Below are 16,719 nucleotides of genomic sequence, written 5' to 3'. Positions count from 1 at the left end.
TGAAAATTAATTCTATCAAACAAAAATCAGACATTGGTGAACAAAACAATGAAACGAACTTCACGGGTGAAGTATAAATAGTAAACAAGTGAAGTGCCGTGCATCAGAGTTCACAAGACAACAAACTGAAGATAATAGTTCACTGCATTTTGCAAGTGATTTCCCTAAAAAAATGTGCTGAGAGTCAACAATGTAACAACACAGGGATGCTGCAGCTCAAATACAAATAGTAAACAAACAAACAAACAAAATTGAAAGAAATGTATACAAAGACTTAATACTTATGAGTAACCTCTCAAGTAAACAAAAACATGGTGCTAAGTGACATACACAGCGAACATACATAAACTATGTAGTGAGATTAAACAAACCAGTCAGTCACTACATGGCTCAAAAATATGCTTAAGCTTTTTTTATTCTGACAAATTACCAGTATCCATATGAAACAGCCTCCTCCATGACAAAACATTACCAAGAACAGCTAAGTGAAAATGGGTCACATACTACTAAGAACATCACTCTTATAGCTGTAAGCAGTGCTGAAGTACTGAAGTACAGTGTCTTAGGGTGTTGTCATTCTTTATAGAAAAAGAAGCGAAGCCATATATGCTGTGTGTAGGTGAATATCAGCACAGAAAGCTAAGTACTAAAACTGTAACGAGTACCTAAACTTGGTAAGTGCATGATACAGAACTGCTTCCTTTGGCGGTGTATATGTATGTGAACAGGAAATTCAATATTAAAGAAGTTTATTTAAAAGCTACTCTGTGGACCTGGTTTCAGAGTTGGCTGCCTTTAAGTTATTATATCTTAACATAATTGTTGTCTCATTCTCCGAATAGCAACTTTGAAAATTTTCTGTACCAAATGCAATGTGCTACTTAACACACACTTTAAAGAAAAAAAAATGCATTTTATGGCGATTTCTGTGTACACTTTGATGAAGGGATCACTAAGGAGACAGATTTTATGAAGCTAGTTGCCAGTTTTGGGCATTTTTTTTTTCTACCAACCAGATGTTATGCCTGCCTTGACACTTATCACAAAACTAAGTTCTTGTGAATATGAGATCACTAATTGACCAAACAATATCTGCCCAAAATAATCAACTGTTACCTGGCATTCTAATTATGTATTCACAAAATGGTAATAAATAAGTAACATTGAATAGTTTTCCAACAGCAGTATCTGCTTAAAAGTGCAGCCTAGACTGCAGACAATGGCAGCAACTGATGCATTTACAGAATTTTTCCAGATTATAGAAGATAAATGACTATCTAGCCACAGAAGACCAGGAAATTCCTGTGAGCAGTCACAACACAGCCACAGTGTGAGAGCAGTCACAACACAGCCACAGTGTGAAAGAATACTCGCAGTATACAGACGAACTGAAAAAATTAAAATGCATAGTTCTGCTATTACATTATCATTATAAAACACCAACAGTTCTCAGTGCAAAAGGCGTGTTCTACAGCAGATATTTACGACTAATAGTTAATTATTACATTGGGGAAAATGCTACGTACAATCCCAGACCTCAATATAGACCCTGCAGCTGCTGGAATAAATGACAAAAGATGCAACATGATTAACTAGATGGAAGAAGAAGAAAATGGAAAAATAAAGGTGTTAAAGTATTATAATAGTCAGATTATATACAGGATGTTTACTAGTGTCCTCAAGAAAATTATGTATGGAATTGCTGAACCATTGACTATAATAACTAGTAAGTGTTTCACTCCTGATGTATTTCCAGACACTGTGAAACTTGCACTGTCAGTGCCAGTTTATAGAAAGGATGACCCAACCATGGTAGCAGGCTTCAGGCCAATCTCAATAAATCCAGTCTTCACTGAAGTCATCAAAACTGCAATGTGAGACCAAATATCACATTGCTTTGAAATTTTTACTCTTCACAGATGCACAGCATGGTTTCTGAAAATGCAAATTTACAACAGCAGCAGCAGCACTGGGTCTGGTTACTAGGTTAAGAGTTTTGAGAAAAAAGAATCAGCAGCACTGACACTTTCTGACCTTAGTAGACATTTGACTGCATTCCTCTTGAGGTACTCCTAAACAAGCTCAGTGAATATGGAGTTGAAGACACTGTTCTGGCAAACCTCAAATTTTAGTTGGAAAACAGAAGCAGACACTGCCAGTCCAAGGAGTACCATCAAGTGAACTAAAGCTGGAATACAGTGAGCCATGGGGATTGGTACCATCTGGATGCCTAGAAGAGTCAAACATTGATCTCATCCAGAGAGAGAGAGAGAGAGAGAGAGAGAGAGAGAGAGAGAGAGAGAGAGAGAGAGAGAGCGCACACTGATATCTACTTCAGGTACCTGTAATTTATTTGTGTCAGTTGCACAATATGTTTTTTGCAAGATTAAGATGTTTGCTGTGAACCAGTTTTAAACCATTTTTTGAAAGGAATTTCTGCAATTTGACCGACTTGTTCATATAAATAAAAATAAATCAACAGTTAGCAGTGAAGTGGAAAAATTTCCTTCAAAAAATTCTATATTCTATTGCCCACAAAAGAGGGTTTTAAGCCTGTTTCTTCATTCTCCTGGCAATATATGGTATTGATATATTTGGACTTTTTATCAATATACTATTGCTCAAGTCACACCCACACCCAAAAAGGAAAATAGGAGTAATCTGCTGAATTACTGGAACATGTACTGTGTTCGAACATTATAAAGTACCTTGAAGAAAACAATTTATTGACACATAGTCAGCACAGATTCAGAAAATATCATTCTTGTGAAACACAACTAGCTCTTTACGCTCACGAAGTAGTGAGTGCTATCGACAGGGATGTCAAATTGTTTCCGTATTTTTGGATTTCCAGAAGGCTTTCGACACCATTCCTCATTTCTAACCGAACTGTGTTCCTATGGAATATCTCTTCAGTTATGCAACTGGGTTTGAGACTTCCTGTCAGAAAGGTCACAGTTCATAGTAATAGACAGAAAGCCTTAGAGTAAAACATAAGTAATATTCAGTTGCGCCGAAGGAAGTGTTTTAGGCCCTGTATTGTTTATATTAACAACATAGGAGACAATTTGAGTAGCTGTCAGATTGTTTGCAGATGATGCTGTCATTTACTGTCTCGTGAAGTCATCAGATGGATAAAATTAATTGCAAAATAATTTAGTTAAGATATCTGCGTGGTGCGGAAAGTGTCAATTGACACTGAATAAAGAGAAGTGTGAAGTTATTCATCTGAGTACTAAAAGAAATCTGCTAAATTTCAATTATGCAATAAGTAACAAATCTGAAGGCTGTAAATTCAACTAAATACTTAGGGATTACAATTATAAAATAACCTAAATTGGAATGATCACATAAATAATGTTGTGGGTAGAGCAAACCAAAGATTGTGATTCATTGGCAAAACACTTAGAAGGTCCAACAGGTCTACTAAAGAGACTGCTTACACCACGCTTGTCCGCCCTATTGTGGAGTATTGTGGTGCCGTGTGGGATCCGCATCAGGTGAGACTGACCGATGACATTGAAAGAGTACAAAGAAGGGAGCTCATTTTGTACTATCATGAAATAGGGGAGATAGCACCACAGACATGATACGAGAATTGGAGTGGCAGTCATTAAAACATAGGCATTTTCATTGCAATAGGATCTTCTCATGAAATTTCAATCACCAGTTTTCTCTTCCCATTGCGAAAACATTCTGTTGGCACCCACCTACATAGAGAGAATGGATCATCGTGATAAAATAAGAGAAATCAGGGCTTGCACAGAAAAATTTAAATGCTTGTTTTTCCCCACACACTGTTCGAGAGTGGAACGGTAGAGAGAGAGAGAGAGCTTTAAGGTGGTTCATTGTACCCTCTGCCAGGCACTGAATAGCAGAGTAATCACATTATGTACTTTTATCATTGCACAACATTACAGGTTCTGAAGAGGCCTCCAATATCCTTAATGAATCATTTATGTAGACCAAGAACAGGAGTGCAAAAATTGAACACTGAACCTTGTGGCATGCTATCATTGATCCTATTCTGGGTTTAATCTTATTCCAACTGTTTCATTTGACAATGTGATCAGCTCTCTTGTGTTGTTAAGATGTGACTATCCTAGCAAGGAAAAGACCTTTAATGCCATACTGTTTTAGCTTCCCTAGCAGTATTGAGAGATCTATAGAGTTTTAGGATCTTGACAGCATCACAGAAAATGTCAGTCTAATTTTTGTTGTTTATTTCTACTAAAATTGAGCTTGTGAGATTGTATGTTGCATCCTCAGCAAAGAAGCCTTCACAGAAGCCAAACTGTAAGATGATTTTCAGAAACAAGAGTCTTCATTTTGTTTCAAGGTACTGCTTCAAAAACTTGAGATAATGACAGTAAGTGAGATTTGGCTATAATTAGAGGTTAATTGCTGATCTCCACTTTTGTATATTGGTTTTACTGCTGCACATTTCAGTCTTTCAGGAATACTACTCGACTCATTGATTGAAACATAACTCAAGGGTGGTGTTATGAAGTCAGTATGGAATTTTACTTTGTTTTTGGTGAATTGATTTATAGAAACTAAGCTGTCTTCCTCACTGGTGCAATCTACTCAAATACCTTTCATACGGACACCAATTCTGTCTACAGTTGTGGGCTAAGCATTTCCTTTATGATCATCACCACTAAGCACACAGACAAGAGGAGCACAAGAACAACTTTCATAGCAGAAGCCACTCTTCAAAGTTCTGTAGCAGTTTCCAAAAATACACCTTTCATATGCATGCTGTCCTATTTAGAATATGAGAGAAGTCTTTTCATGAATAATTCACCCTTACTTATGAAGTCCAGAAACTGAGCTATAATTAGCAAGAGTCAAATTATTGTCCTGTTGTGTCATCAGAAATAAATCAATCCATGAAGTACAAGAATATTTAGAAAAATTCCTGCTTCACTACATACAATAAAATTAATTGTATAGAAGGCATTAGCTTCAGATATTCTTTGAACTACTCAAAATATTAAATAATCTGCCAACACATTCTAATTCCAGAATGAGATTTTCACTCTGCAGCGGAGTGTGCACTGATATTCATGGTTCGCAGGAGAGCTTCTGTGAAGTTTGGAAAGTAGGAGACGAGGTACTGGTGGTAGAAAAGCTGTGAGGACAGGGCGCGAGTCGTGCTTAGCTCAGTTGGTAGAGCACTTGCCCATGAAAGGCAAAGATCCCGAGTTCCAGTCTCAGTCTGGCACACAGTTTTAATCTGCCTGGAAGTTTCACATTTTAATTGATTATGCCAAAACTAACAGCTTTAGTCTCTCCTACAGAAAATTAATAGTTTTGGGTATATTCAGGTCTAATGGGACTAGAAAAATACAAGTTTGCCCTAATAAATGATATACATAAATATTTACATACATCATATTTGATGAAAAATGCTCTTAATAGAACAAACCTTCTAAGGCCATATTTCTTTTCTCGTCATAGTCAAAGAGACTTGTTTGCTGTGTTACAATCTCCACATTTTTCTTCTCACAGCTAGATGCCCTGAGATCAGCACAGTCCATTAGATCCAACAATGCATTTCCAAGCCCTAAAAACAATAAAATTATTAAACTATGCTTTTAACTTGGATAATTTATTGCAATGTTTGTTGGAAAGTATAAAATTCATTAAAAATTATTATACTTCATATATTGTAATAGGGGTCAGTTTATTCAGCAATTATTGTTGAAAATTGTGTATTTGATAGTTAATTTTTTTCCGATCTTTAAATTCTTACTGACATGGCATCATGCCTCTGCCATAATAACTAGCAACCATTTTTCACTAAAGTAGCTTACTTTAGTGAATACAAAATACATAAATGAGAAACCAATATTAAAAATATATATTACTTTAATAGAAATGCAGCACAGTTGATAAATGAAAATTTACTGACTTTCCACTTCCAGGGCTGCAACAGCCTCTAGATAACAGCAAGCAGGAAACCCAATATAGAGAGAAATGCATGCTAGTGAAGAACGTTCAATCAGGCAATCAGTTTGTCTCGATACGTTTACATGCAATGTCAAAGAACTTAATCAGTTTCTTAGATTTTATTGACCATAAAGTACCATTGACTGATGTCACAAAGTAGTGAGTGAGTGAATGAGTTAAGTTTGGGGTACGTGTTACTCAATGGGGGTTACATTGTTTGCTAATAACTGGCAGCCCACTGTGCCTCATTAGCAAACTTTAAGGCTTTTCATTTTCTGCTGTTAGTTGCAAAGATACGTATGTGCTGTATGTTTAGTTCAAATGGCTGTAAGTATTATGGGACTTAACATCTGAGGTCATCAGTCCCCTAGACTTGGAACTACTTAAACTTAAGTAACCTATGGACTGCACACACATCCATGCCCGAGGCAGGATTCAAACCTGCGACCGTAGCAGCAGTGTGGTTCCAGACTGAAGTGCCTAGAACTACTTGGCCACAGCTGTATGTTTAGTATGTCATGGCAATGTCCAGTGGTTCAAGTTCCCTGCAGTCTCACTCAACATGTTGTACCCAGCTTGTTGGTAGCCATCATACTCAGAACCTCTAGCTTTGTTCTCTGGTGACTATGTTAGGTTGCTTTAGGTTTTCAGTGGTGTCTCAAATTTTGTGTATGGGCACCTACAACTGTCTTACAAGAACTCTGGCTTTGTCAAATGTTGTAGGCTGTGCACAATAAAGACTACTACACTAATGTGTGTGTGTGTGTGTGTGTGTGTGTGTGTGTGTGTGTGTGTGTGTGTGTGTGTTTTGCAATGTCTGGGGCTTTTACTAGATCCTTAGTGGAACCTACCAAGTAACTTGCAGCCACTGTGGAAAACTGGTTTGATGCCACTCTGAGGAGCAGTTTGTCCTACACCTTTGATACAAGATAAGTGCACAACCAGCAGCTGCTGTTTTATTTTCTGTAGAATTTCCTTTTTAAGTTTGTTAGTGTTTGGATTGTTTTACTGTCATAATGGTTGGGTCAGTAAATGTTATGCAGCTCTTTCAGTTCTTATTTCATCTTGTTTGTATCATCAATGCAGTTTGTTCAGGCAGTGACATGGATGGAACACTTTCCTGCTCTTAGGGTTGTATGATTTGGCATGTAGGTATCAGTAGGTATGTGTTGGTTTTTGGTAGACCTTGTGTCCGAATTTACCTCAAAGTTCTGTAGACCTTGATCTTCATTGTTAATGGGATCAACTTGTCCACATAAATTCTGGCTGAGTATCTGGTTAGAAAACTGTCCCTTGTGAGACACAAACAAGCCACAAACTGATACAATGTAGTTCTCACAAAGTCTCTTTGCCGCAATACAACATGAAACTGATACAATGTAGTTCTCACAAAGTCTCTCTGCCACAATACAACATGAGAGTATGTGCATCCTTCAGAAACAATTTCTGATATGAATGACCTGGTGGAGTTACATTTATCATTATCCTGTCTCACTCGGCCTGGTGAATGTGATGAGAAATGAGAAATTAGTACTGCAGATGAATAGATGTTTTTATGATTTGTTTTATCAACATAAAATTTGAGTTTACATTTTGCAGAAAAAGCTCTAACATTAAATTTAATAGTAGTCCAGTGTACCACACCCATTAAAGGAAGGCCCTGCTTAGGCCCTTTTCTCCACCTTCCCAATGCACTGTTCATTTGTTATAAGAGGAAGAGAAGCCATGTTGTTGTGAGTGGAATGAATTGGTGGAAGCCTGTGAAAGTGTGACTGAGGTCTTTTTTGTAAAAAAAAAAAAAAAAAAAAAAAAAAAAAAAAAAAAAAAAAAAAAAAAAAAAAAAAGGGTCACTCTGGAACTGTCTTACATTGTCAGAATGTCATTCCTGGCACTGCAGTTCACTTCACTATTACCCACTTCCAGAGATGAGCTCACTGATGTGTGCCACTGCAGTGGTACTATTTTAATGTAAGCCAGTTTGAATCTTTATGGTAGATGAAATTTTTGTTGCCCGTATTTTTTTACAGCAAGGGGAGGAGAGATGATGGCATAAAATTCCATATTGCCTGATTGTGCCTGTGTCCCAGATTGAATTCATGTTCTCTCTGCAGTGGGGGCATGTGACACTTTATGGTGATCCACCTGCCAGATGTGAACATTAAGCTTGGCAGTCCCCTTGCTTCGAAAGTAGTAGGCTGTGTGCTGAACTGGGAATCATCCTCCTCCCGCCACCACCACCACGAACACCTTTGGGTCTCTCAGCCATCAATGGCACACAACTTGTCACTTTATTTGTCCACATGAAAAGCCAGCTGCTTTGTCGAATGTGTGTTTATGCAGACTGTGCTAGACTCTGTATGCAGTATATGCACTCCCTGCGAACAGTAGAATTGCAAGCTCAATTTTGGAAAATTTTGGCTCACTAATAACCCAAAATAATTGTTGAATTACTCTTGGGCACCACTCTTTGGAACTAGATTCTGCACCCACCACAGTCAAACAGTATCGCCAGTTTGAAGAAAGCCAGAAAGTGTAATGGATGCTGACTGGTAGGAAGTGTACCAAGAACCATTTGTAGTGAAATAACTTTTCACTATTTACTATGAAACTAAACAAACATCTTTCACCTATTTTCAGTTGTTAGGGTGTCATATTTCATAAACATCTTTATAAACTGTCAAGCAAGAACATGATGCATTCACTTGCTTGTCATGTCACTATACTTAGTAATAGCCTTTAAATTTATGTGCACTCCATCACTTTTTGTATTGTATACAACTATTTTTTGGCCATTGTAAGACTTTATTCTGGAACATATGCAAAATCCCGAAGATTGGCTAAAATTTACAGACACGTGAAATTTGGCACAGACTTCAATGCGAGATGGCTTTAATAGGTTCCACAACGAAACATTGTCTTGAAATTTGGTAGAAAATCTGAAGAAATTCTGGTTGTATGTAATGTACACAAGTGGCAAGACGCAGTCAATACCTTCGCTGCGCAGTGCCGATGGTACTGTTACCGACGACTGTGCCGCTGAAGTGGAGTTATTGAATGCAGTTTTCCGAAATTCCTTCACCGGGGAAGATGAATGGAATATTCCAGAATTTGAAACACGAACAGCTGCTAGCATGAGTTTCGTAGAAGCAGATACCTTAGGGGTTGCGAAGCAACTCAAATCACATGATACGGCCAAGTCTTCAGGTCCAGATTGTATACCGATTAGGTTCCTTTCAGATTACGCTGATACAATAGCTCCCTACTTAGCAATCGTGTACAACCACTTGCTCACCAATAGATCTGTACCTACAGATTGGCAAATTTTGCAGGTCGCACCAGTGTTTAAGAAGGGTAATAGGAGTAAACCATCGAACTACAGACCTATATCATTGATGTCGGTTTGCAGTAGGGTTTTGGAGCATATACTGTATTCAAACATTATGAATCACCTCTAAGGAACATCTATTGATACGTAATAATCATGGTTTCAGAAAACAACATTCTTGTGCAACACAGCTAGCTCTTTATTCGCATGAAGTAATGGCCGCTATAGACAGGGGATCTCGGGTTGATTCCGTATTTCTAGATTTCCGGAAAGCTTTTGACACCGTTCCTCACAAGCGACTTCTAATCAAGCTGTGGGCCTATGGGGTATCGTCTCAGTTGTGCGACTGGATTCGTGATTTCCTGTCAGGAAGGTCGCAGTTCGTAGTAATAGATGGCAAATTATCGAGTAAAACTGAAGTGATATCAGGTATTCCCCAGGGAAGCGTCCTGGGACCTCTGCTGTTCCTGATCTATATAAATGACCTGGGTGACAATCTGAGCAGTTCTCTTAGGTTGTTCGCAGATGATGCTGTAATTTACCGTCTAGTAAGGTCATCCGAAGACCAGTATCAGTTGCAAAGCGATTTAGAAAAGATTGCTGTATGGTGTGGCAGGTGGCAGTTGACGCTAAATAACGAAAAGTGTGAGGTGATCAACATGAGTTCCAAAAGAAATCCGTTGGAATTTGATTACTCGATAAATAGTACAATTCTCAAGGCTGTCAATTCAACTAAGTACCTGGGTGTAAAAATTACGAACAACTTCAGTTGGAAAGACCACATAGATTATATTGTGGGGAAGGCGAGCCAAAGGTTGCGTTTCATTGGCAGGACACTTAGAAGATGCAACAAGTCCACTAAAGAGACAGCTTACACTACACTCGTTCGTCCTCTGTTAGAATATTGCTGCGCGGTGTGGGTTCCTTACCAGGTGGGATTGACGGAGGACATTGAAAGGGTGCAAAAAAGGGCAGCTCGTTTTGTATTATCACATAATAGGGGAGAGAGTGTGGCAGATATGATACGCGAGTTGGGATGGAAGTCATTAAAGCAAAGACGTTTGTGGCGAGATCTATTTACTAAATTTCAGTCACCAACTTTCTCTTCCGAATGCGAAAACATTTTGTTGAGCTGAACCTACATAGGTAGGAATGATGATCAAAATAAAATAAGAGAAACCTGAACTGGAACAGAAAGGTTTAGGTGTTCGTTTTTCCCGTGCACTGTTCGAGAGTGGAATGGTAGAGAGATAGTGTGACTGTGGTTCGATGAACCCTCTGCCAAGCACTTAAATGTGAATTGCAGAGTAATCCTGTAGATGTAGAACATAGTGTGGCAATCGTGCCTTTAATTACTGTAGTGTAGGCCAGTAATGCATTGCTCACATCCTGTTAAATGAAAGCAGTTGTATCAGACAACAGTTCCGAGTTCATTCATGTTGCTCCTGAGACTCAGCTAAAAGTCTAGTATTAGTGACTTGAAAATCATCACACTACAACAAATAAATTATGCAATGATTTTTTGCATGACTTTGCCACACACAAATCCAGTAGAATCCTTTACTGGTCATCCAGTATTCCTTTGGGTTGTTAAGATCCTATCAGCATCATTCAAGAACACATGCATAACTGTATGGATCTTTTGGGTTTCTGTAACTGGTTTGTAAATGTGACTTCACAAATATTGAGTGGTCACTCCAGACATAAATTGACTAAACAGACATTACAGGCTGGAGGATTGTAATGTGGGACAAACTTCTTAATTGCATATTGTAAAATTACAGTATTTCATGTAGAAATGTTTAAAGTAACATGAGGTTCCTTCAATCTAGAATCTAGGCACTGGATTGCATTGTATCCTTCAGGTGGAAAGTCTGCCTCGTGAAAGGATTTACCAGAATAACCATCTGTCTTGGCGTAATAGTGCTGTAAAATTGTAAAGGGAAGTTTTAAACTGTCACTTAACTCAGCATTTAGCCCAACTAGAAGTCACTTAGAAGTGGTTTCCACATAGGAAAGACCTAGAAATAGTTACTTGTGGACGTAAAAATGTGACCAGGAACATCCAGCTGTAGATGGTTCATTTCTGTCTGTTGTGAGTTGGTGCAGAAAGTACTTAGTAGTGTACAACCAACAAGAGAAAGGTTGAAATCACACTGATGCGCTGAATTATATATTAAAAAACCATAGCATGCAAAAATAGAAATCTCATTAGCTTTATCCCAAAATTCATGCTGTAAAAGTAGGACTTGTGCAGAATTCAGAAGGGTCATACACTGCACCTTATTACTAAGGTGAAGAGACAAATTGATGTAGAAGAAACTGCGTTTTTAACAAAATTATATTTTACCACTTCAACATAATACCCACCAATATTAACACAGTTCTCCCAACAATTAACTATTTTTTTTATAGTTTTTGCAGAAGTGTCAGTCTTGTTTGAGCCAATTTTCCAGAAACACTTTGACCACCTCATTGCTGCTGCAATTTTTCCTACATAATGCCTTCTTGAGTGGAGGAAACACAGGGAAGCCAAGGGAGCCAAATCCAGACTGTAGGAAGAATTAGCTAGTATCTCCTAACTCATGTTTTCTGCATTTTGTTGGGTCATGGGGCAGTGTGAGAATGAACATTGATGTGTAGTAATGTCCCACACTTCCTTTTAGATTCACTACATTTCTGTCATTGCTAGTTTTACTTTGCTGGTGAGTATGTCTGAGTAATAGGCCCTGTTTATTGTTTGCTGATCTTACAATTAGGCACAAATGACATTTTGAGCACCCCAAAACACAACCAACGTGACTTTCTCACACTGATGCTTGCATTCTGCATTTCTTTTCGACAAGCAAGCTAATGTGCTTCCATTACATGCTCTGTCTTTTGGGCTATGATTCAAAATGGTGAACCCAAGTTTCATCAGACACTAAAATCTTATCTAGGAAAGGGTCACCTTCCCTTTCATAGCATTCTTTTAAGTCTGTACAGGCTCAGTATTGTTTCCTTGTGTTACCTTACCTAAGATGGAGAAAGGGGGAGAAAGGAGGAGTTGTCACTCACTTTAGAAAGGGTTAGAATTATAAAAACATTGACATTCTTAAATAATTTAGTGATCAGCATTTTGAAGCATGTACCACACAAGTAGAAACACACAAAAGAAAAATAATTATAGTCACAATACACAGAGCTCCAACTGGTAATTTCCAGCTATTCAATGAACATTTTGATGCAGTATTAAATTTATTAACTTCTAAAAATAATGAACTCATACTAAGTGAAGTTTTTAATTTAAACTTTCTATAGGATAGTCACTGAAGATCCATACTAGAGTCTCTTACAACTTCTTATAATCTCATTCCCTTAGTAGAGTTTCCAACTAGGGTTATGGGTACCTGCAGCACTGCTATTGATAACATTTTCATAGATACTACCACACTAGCGAATCTTAGTATAAATCCAATATTTAATGGCTTTTCAGATCATCATGCTCAGTTGCTTACATTTAATGTAGTGGGGTCTGATTGAACTAATAACAGGAAGTGGGAAACTACAAATAATAAATGAAACAGGAATTCAAAGTATAAAAAACTGTTTGTGGAATACAGACGTATACAATTCCCCAAGATAAATGAAAAATATAACTGCTTCTGTAATATGGTCATAGGTAACATTGAAAACTTTGCCCTAAGAAAGTAATCAAAGCAAATAGATTAAATGTTTTAAAACATTGGATTGCAAATGGAATAAAAGTATCTTGCAAAACAAAAAGAAGATTGTATTTAATGTCAAGGGAAAATGATGACTACAGAGCTAAATCATATTACAAATTGTATCGTAAAATTGTAAACAATGCAATCGGAACCTCAAAATGTATTTATTTCCAAGAAAAATAAATGTCTCTAATAACAAGATAAAAACTATACAGAACATAGTAAAAAGTAAAACAGAAAACTAATCAGGCAAATGAAGTTATGTTAAATGTAAATAATGAGTTGATTAGAGATACTTCCAAAATCCTTTCACTAGCAGACAACTTAGGTTTGCATAGTTCCTCAGAAGACAACTTAAAATATTTAAAAAATGCATTTCCACTGAAGTTTAACAAAATTCAACTATATACTACCTCACTGAAAGAGATTTATAATATTGTTAGCTCTCTTAGAAACAAATGGTCCATTGGTTATGATTAAATCAGCACTACCATTATTAAAAGTTGCTCCTCACAACTTTGTGGCATACTGAGTTACTTATGTATGAATCCCTGCACAGTCGTACTTTTGCAGACAGGCTTAAATATGCTATTGTCAAACAATTACACAAAAAAGGAGAAATCATCAGTGGAAAACTTCCATCCCATTTCATTATTGGCAATATTTTGAAAAGTGCTTCAAAGGGTTATGTGCAATAGACTTTATAAATACTTAATACAGAAAAATATTCTCATTCACGATCAGTTTGTATTTCAGAAAGGGTTTTCAACTGATCAAGCTATATTCACTTTTACAGATGATATATTAGAATCAATAAATGAAATTTATTATCACTTGGAATATTCTGTGATCTGCCTAAAGCTTCAATTATGTTAAGCATGATATCTGTATACAAAATTTAAAAATTGTGGGACAACAGGAGTAGCAGGCTCATGGTTCTCATCTTATCTTTTTAATAAGAAACTGTGTTTGTGTATCAGGCTTACCACGTAACAAGTCATTCAAAATATGAAACCATCAGAGAAGGGGTGCCCAGGGCTCTATTTCAGGTCCCTTGTTGTTCCTATTATATGTTGATGACCTTCCATATGCAGTGTCACAATTTTGTCTTATTTGCAGATAATACAAGTATTGGCATAAGAAACTAGTTCCCGTGATCTCGCTGAGCAATCAGCTAATGAAATATTTGTGAGTATCAATGGGTGGTTCACAGCAAATGGATTGTCACTGAATTTTGACAAGACCCAGTACATACCATTTAGTACCTCACACAGAATACCTAACCCTGTAAGTACAATATTCAAACAATGAAATTGAAGCAGTAGACAGTGTCAAATTTTTAGGGCTACCAGAACAAATTGACCACAACCTAAATTTGAAAACTCACACTCTAGACTTAATGAAACGACTTAGTTCAGCTACATTTGCACTACACACGATAGCAGAAACAGGCGATTTAAAAATGAAAAAGTTAGTTTATTCAGCCTACTTCCTTTCACTAATGAGTTATGGAATTATCTGTTTGGGAAACTCCTCTCACAAAGAGAACATTTTCAAAATTCAGAAGTGAGTCATTAGAATTATATCTGCTGTCAGTCCTAGATCATACAGAGACCTCTTTAAGAAACTTTGTATTCTAACTACTACTTCTCATACTCATTAATCTCCTGTGTCATTTCCAACATGTCACTTTTTACACAAAATAGTGCAAAACATGATAATACTACAACCAAAAACGATCTGTATAAGGACTATAAAAGCTTAACATTAGTACAAAAAGTAGTCAAATACATGGGTACTCAAATCCATAACTTATCAGAGCATATCAAAGGTCTTGTAAGTGATAAATATCGATTTCAGAGAGAATCAACGAACTTCCTGCTGGCCAACTCTTATTCCATTTATGAATATCTTCACAAGGATTATAGCTCATAGCTTTGTCTGCACTAGAATTTTACAATATCCATGTATCTGAGTAGGAAAAAACTGACTCTTTCCACATCGCAGAGACTCCTCTCCAAGGGATCCATGGAATACAATAAATGTAATGTAATATAAAGTAATATAAAGTAATTTCAGGACCGATGTGGTACTCATTGTGCTGTACTTCAGCCTGCAACTGTTTTTGCTGTAGGTTCATCTGTAATATGTAAGTCTTCACAAACATGTGGGTTTGAAGTGAAGGGGTTGACAATGCAACTGGCTGGCCAGGACAGTGCTTGTCAGTCACTGAGGTTTGACTATTTTTGAACTGTTCTGACCACTTATAAAAATTTCTGTAGGTCACAGAACTTTCACCATACTGTAAAGCCATTCAAGGAAACATTTTAGCCAGTTTTTCACCTTCAGAAAGCAAGAAATGTATCACTGAATATTTTCCAGCTGATGTGTCAACTTCAAGTGGCCACACCATTGTTAAATGCAATATTGATGTAAAGGAAACAATTTTTATCCATCAGCTGTTCTCAGCTCAGCTCAATGACACCATTCTAAGTACAAAGCTGCTACCAACTCATTTTGACATCAGTCTGTGTCTATTTCGTGTCCCTCATAATTTATTAATTATGTTTTAGAGCATTGAATTACTGTGCATTTTAGTGAACATCTAGGATGTTATTTGTATAAATTAGTCAACAGGCTTTAAAATTTTAAATTTTATATCTCGTTCAGCTGTGTCGCTGATGATGGCATGGCAGGATAGGTGGCAGTAAAAGAGTCAAGCAGTGGTGGACTACATTTGTGGCTATATATCTAAAGTAGTCCAGGAACATATAGGATGGAAGGGATGGAGGAGAGTAGTAGTTTTAGGATGAGGAAGGATACACTGTTCTGGGATATGGGAGTGAGGAAATTGTGTGGAGAGTGAGTACAGACAAGGTTTGTCTTCAGAGTTTCCTGGCTGACAATAGCTGCATAGTGAAAGATTAAAAATTTTGCAAGAGAGATCTGTGTGGGACTTAGATGACAGTACACATAGGAAATTTATCTTGTTCATTTAGTGAGCTGCTTTTGAGTTACTGTGTGCAATTTTTATCCAAAAAAGATCTTAAACATTCTGATTTGAAATAAATTACAGTGCTGTCTAGTTTCAACAATAACATAGACAACACTTACAGTAATTGTATGATCCAAGGAAGAAAGCTCTGCAAATAAATTTTATGAAAATTATTTTTCAACAGTTCACAATCTGCCCCTATGTTGTTATTTATTAGCCAAAGGCTATTTCAGAACTGGCTCTCCTAACCAGTTCCACATCCAAGGTGTCTAGTCAAATTTGTAATGGAACAGAAGGTGTTATTAAGGGTCATGGTATAAGGTTTGATGTACATTGCATTCCAGTGGAACAACTCTTAAACAGAATTAAGTATATTCTTGTCACTGTGCATAGTAAATCAAAATGTTAATATGCTGCTGAAATTATTTTGAAAAAATTGTGTAGAACATTTAACTAATGAGTACACTTTTTCAGTGAGATTTCAATGTATCAAAAAATCTCACTGAAGAAGTGCCCCTAGTTGAATGGAAAGAAAGTGGTAAGGGACACATCAATTTTAGGGAAAATTTCCTGAATGCTGCAGTGGCCACCACACTGAAGTGGCCAAATACTGAAAATAAGAGTATTTTTGAAACATGAGATGTACAGTATTTTCCAATGCTGCTCTCTATAAGGGAATTAATATTCTAGAGAATTTTTTTCACTTAAGCTGCCCCATGAGGCACAGGCATGTGTGA

At 37.0% G+C, this 16,719-nt stretch overlaps 1 protein-coding gene across 1 annotated transcript in view; it reads right to left on the bottom strand.

The window, feature by feature from the left end:
• Nucleotides 1-16,719, bottom strand: part of LOC126455856 (protein bicaudal C) — a 134,266-nt gene that overhangs the window by 15,347 nt on the left and 102,200 nt on the right. The window contains exon 10 of the mRNA XM_050091618.1: nt 5,432-5,569. Within this exon, the coding sequence (XP_049947575.1) occupies nt 5,432-5,569 (138 nt within the window). The remainder of the gene's footprint in view (nt 1-5,431; nt 5,570-16,719) is intronic.

The sequence above is a fragment of the Schistocerca serialis genome, chromosome 2 (assembly GCF_023864345.2).
Source record: "Schistocerca serialis cubense isolate TAMUIC-IGC-003099 chromosome 2, iqSchSeri2.2, whole genome shotgun sequence".
Taxonomy (NCBI): Eukaryota; Metazoa; Arthropoda; class Insecta; order Orthoptera; family Acrididae; genus Schistocerca; species Schistocerca serialis.
Note: the sequence above shows the minus strand (reverse complement) of the source record. Positions and strands in the feature narration are given on the sequence as shown.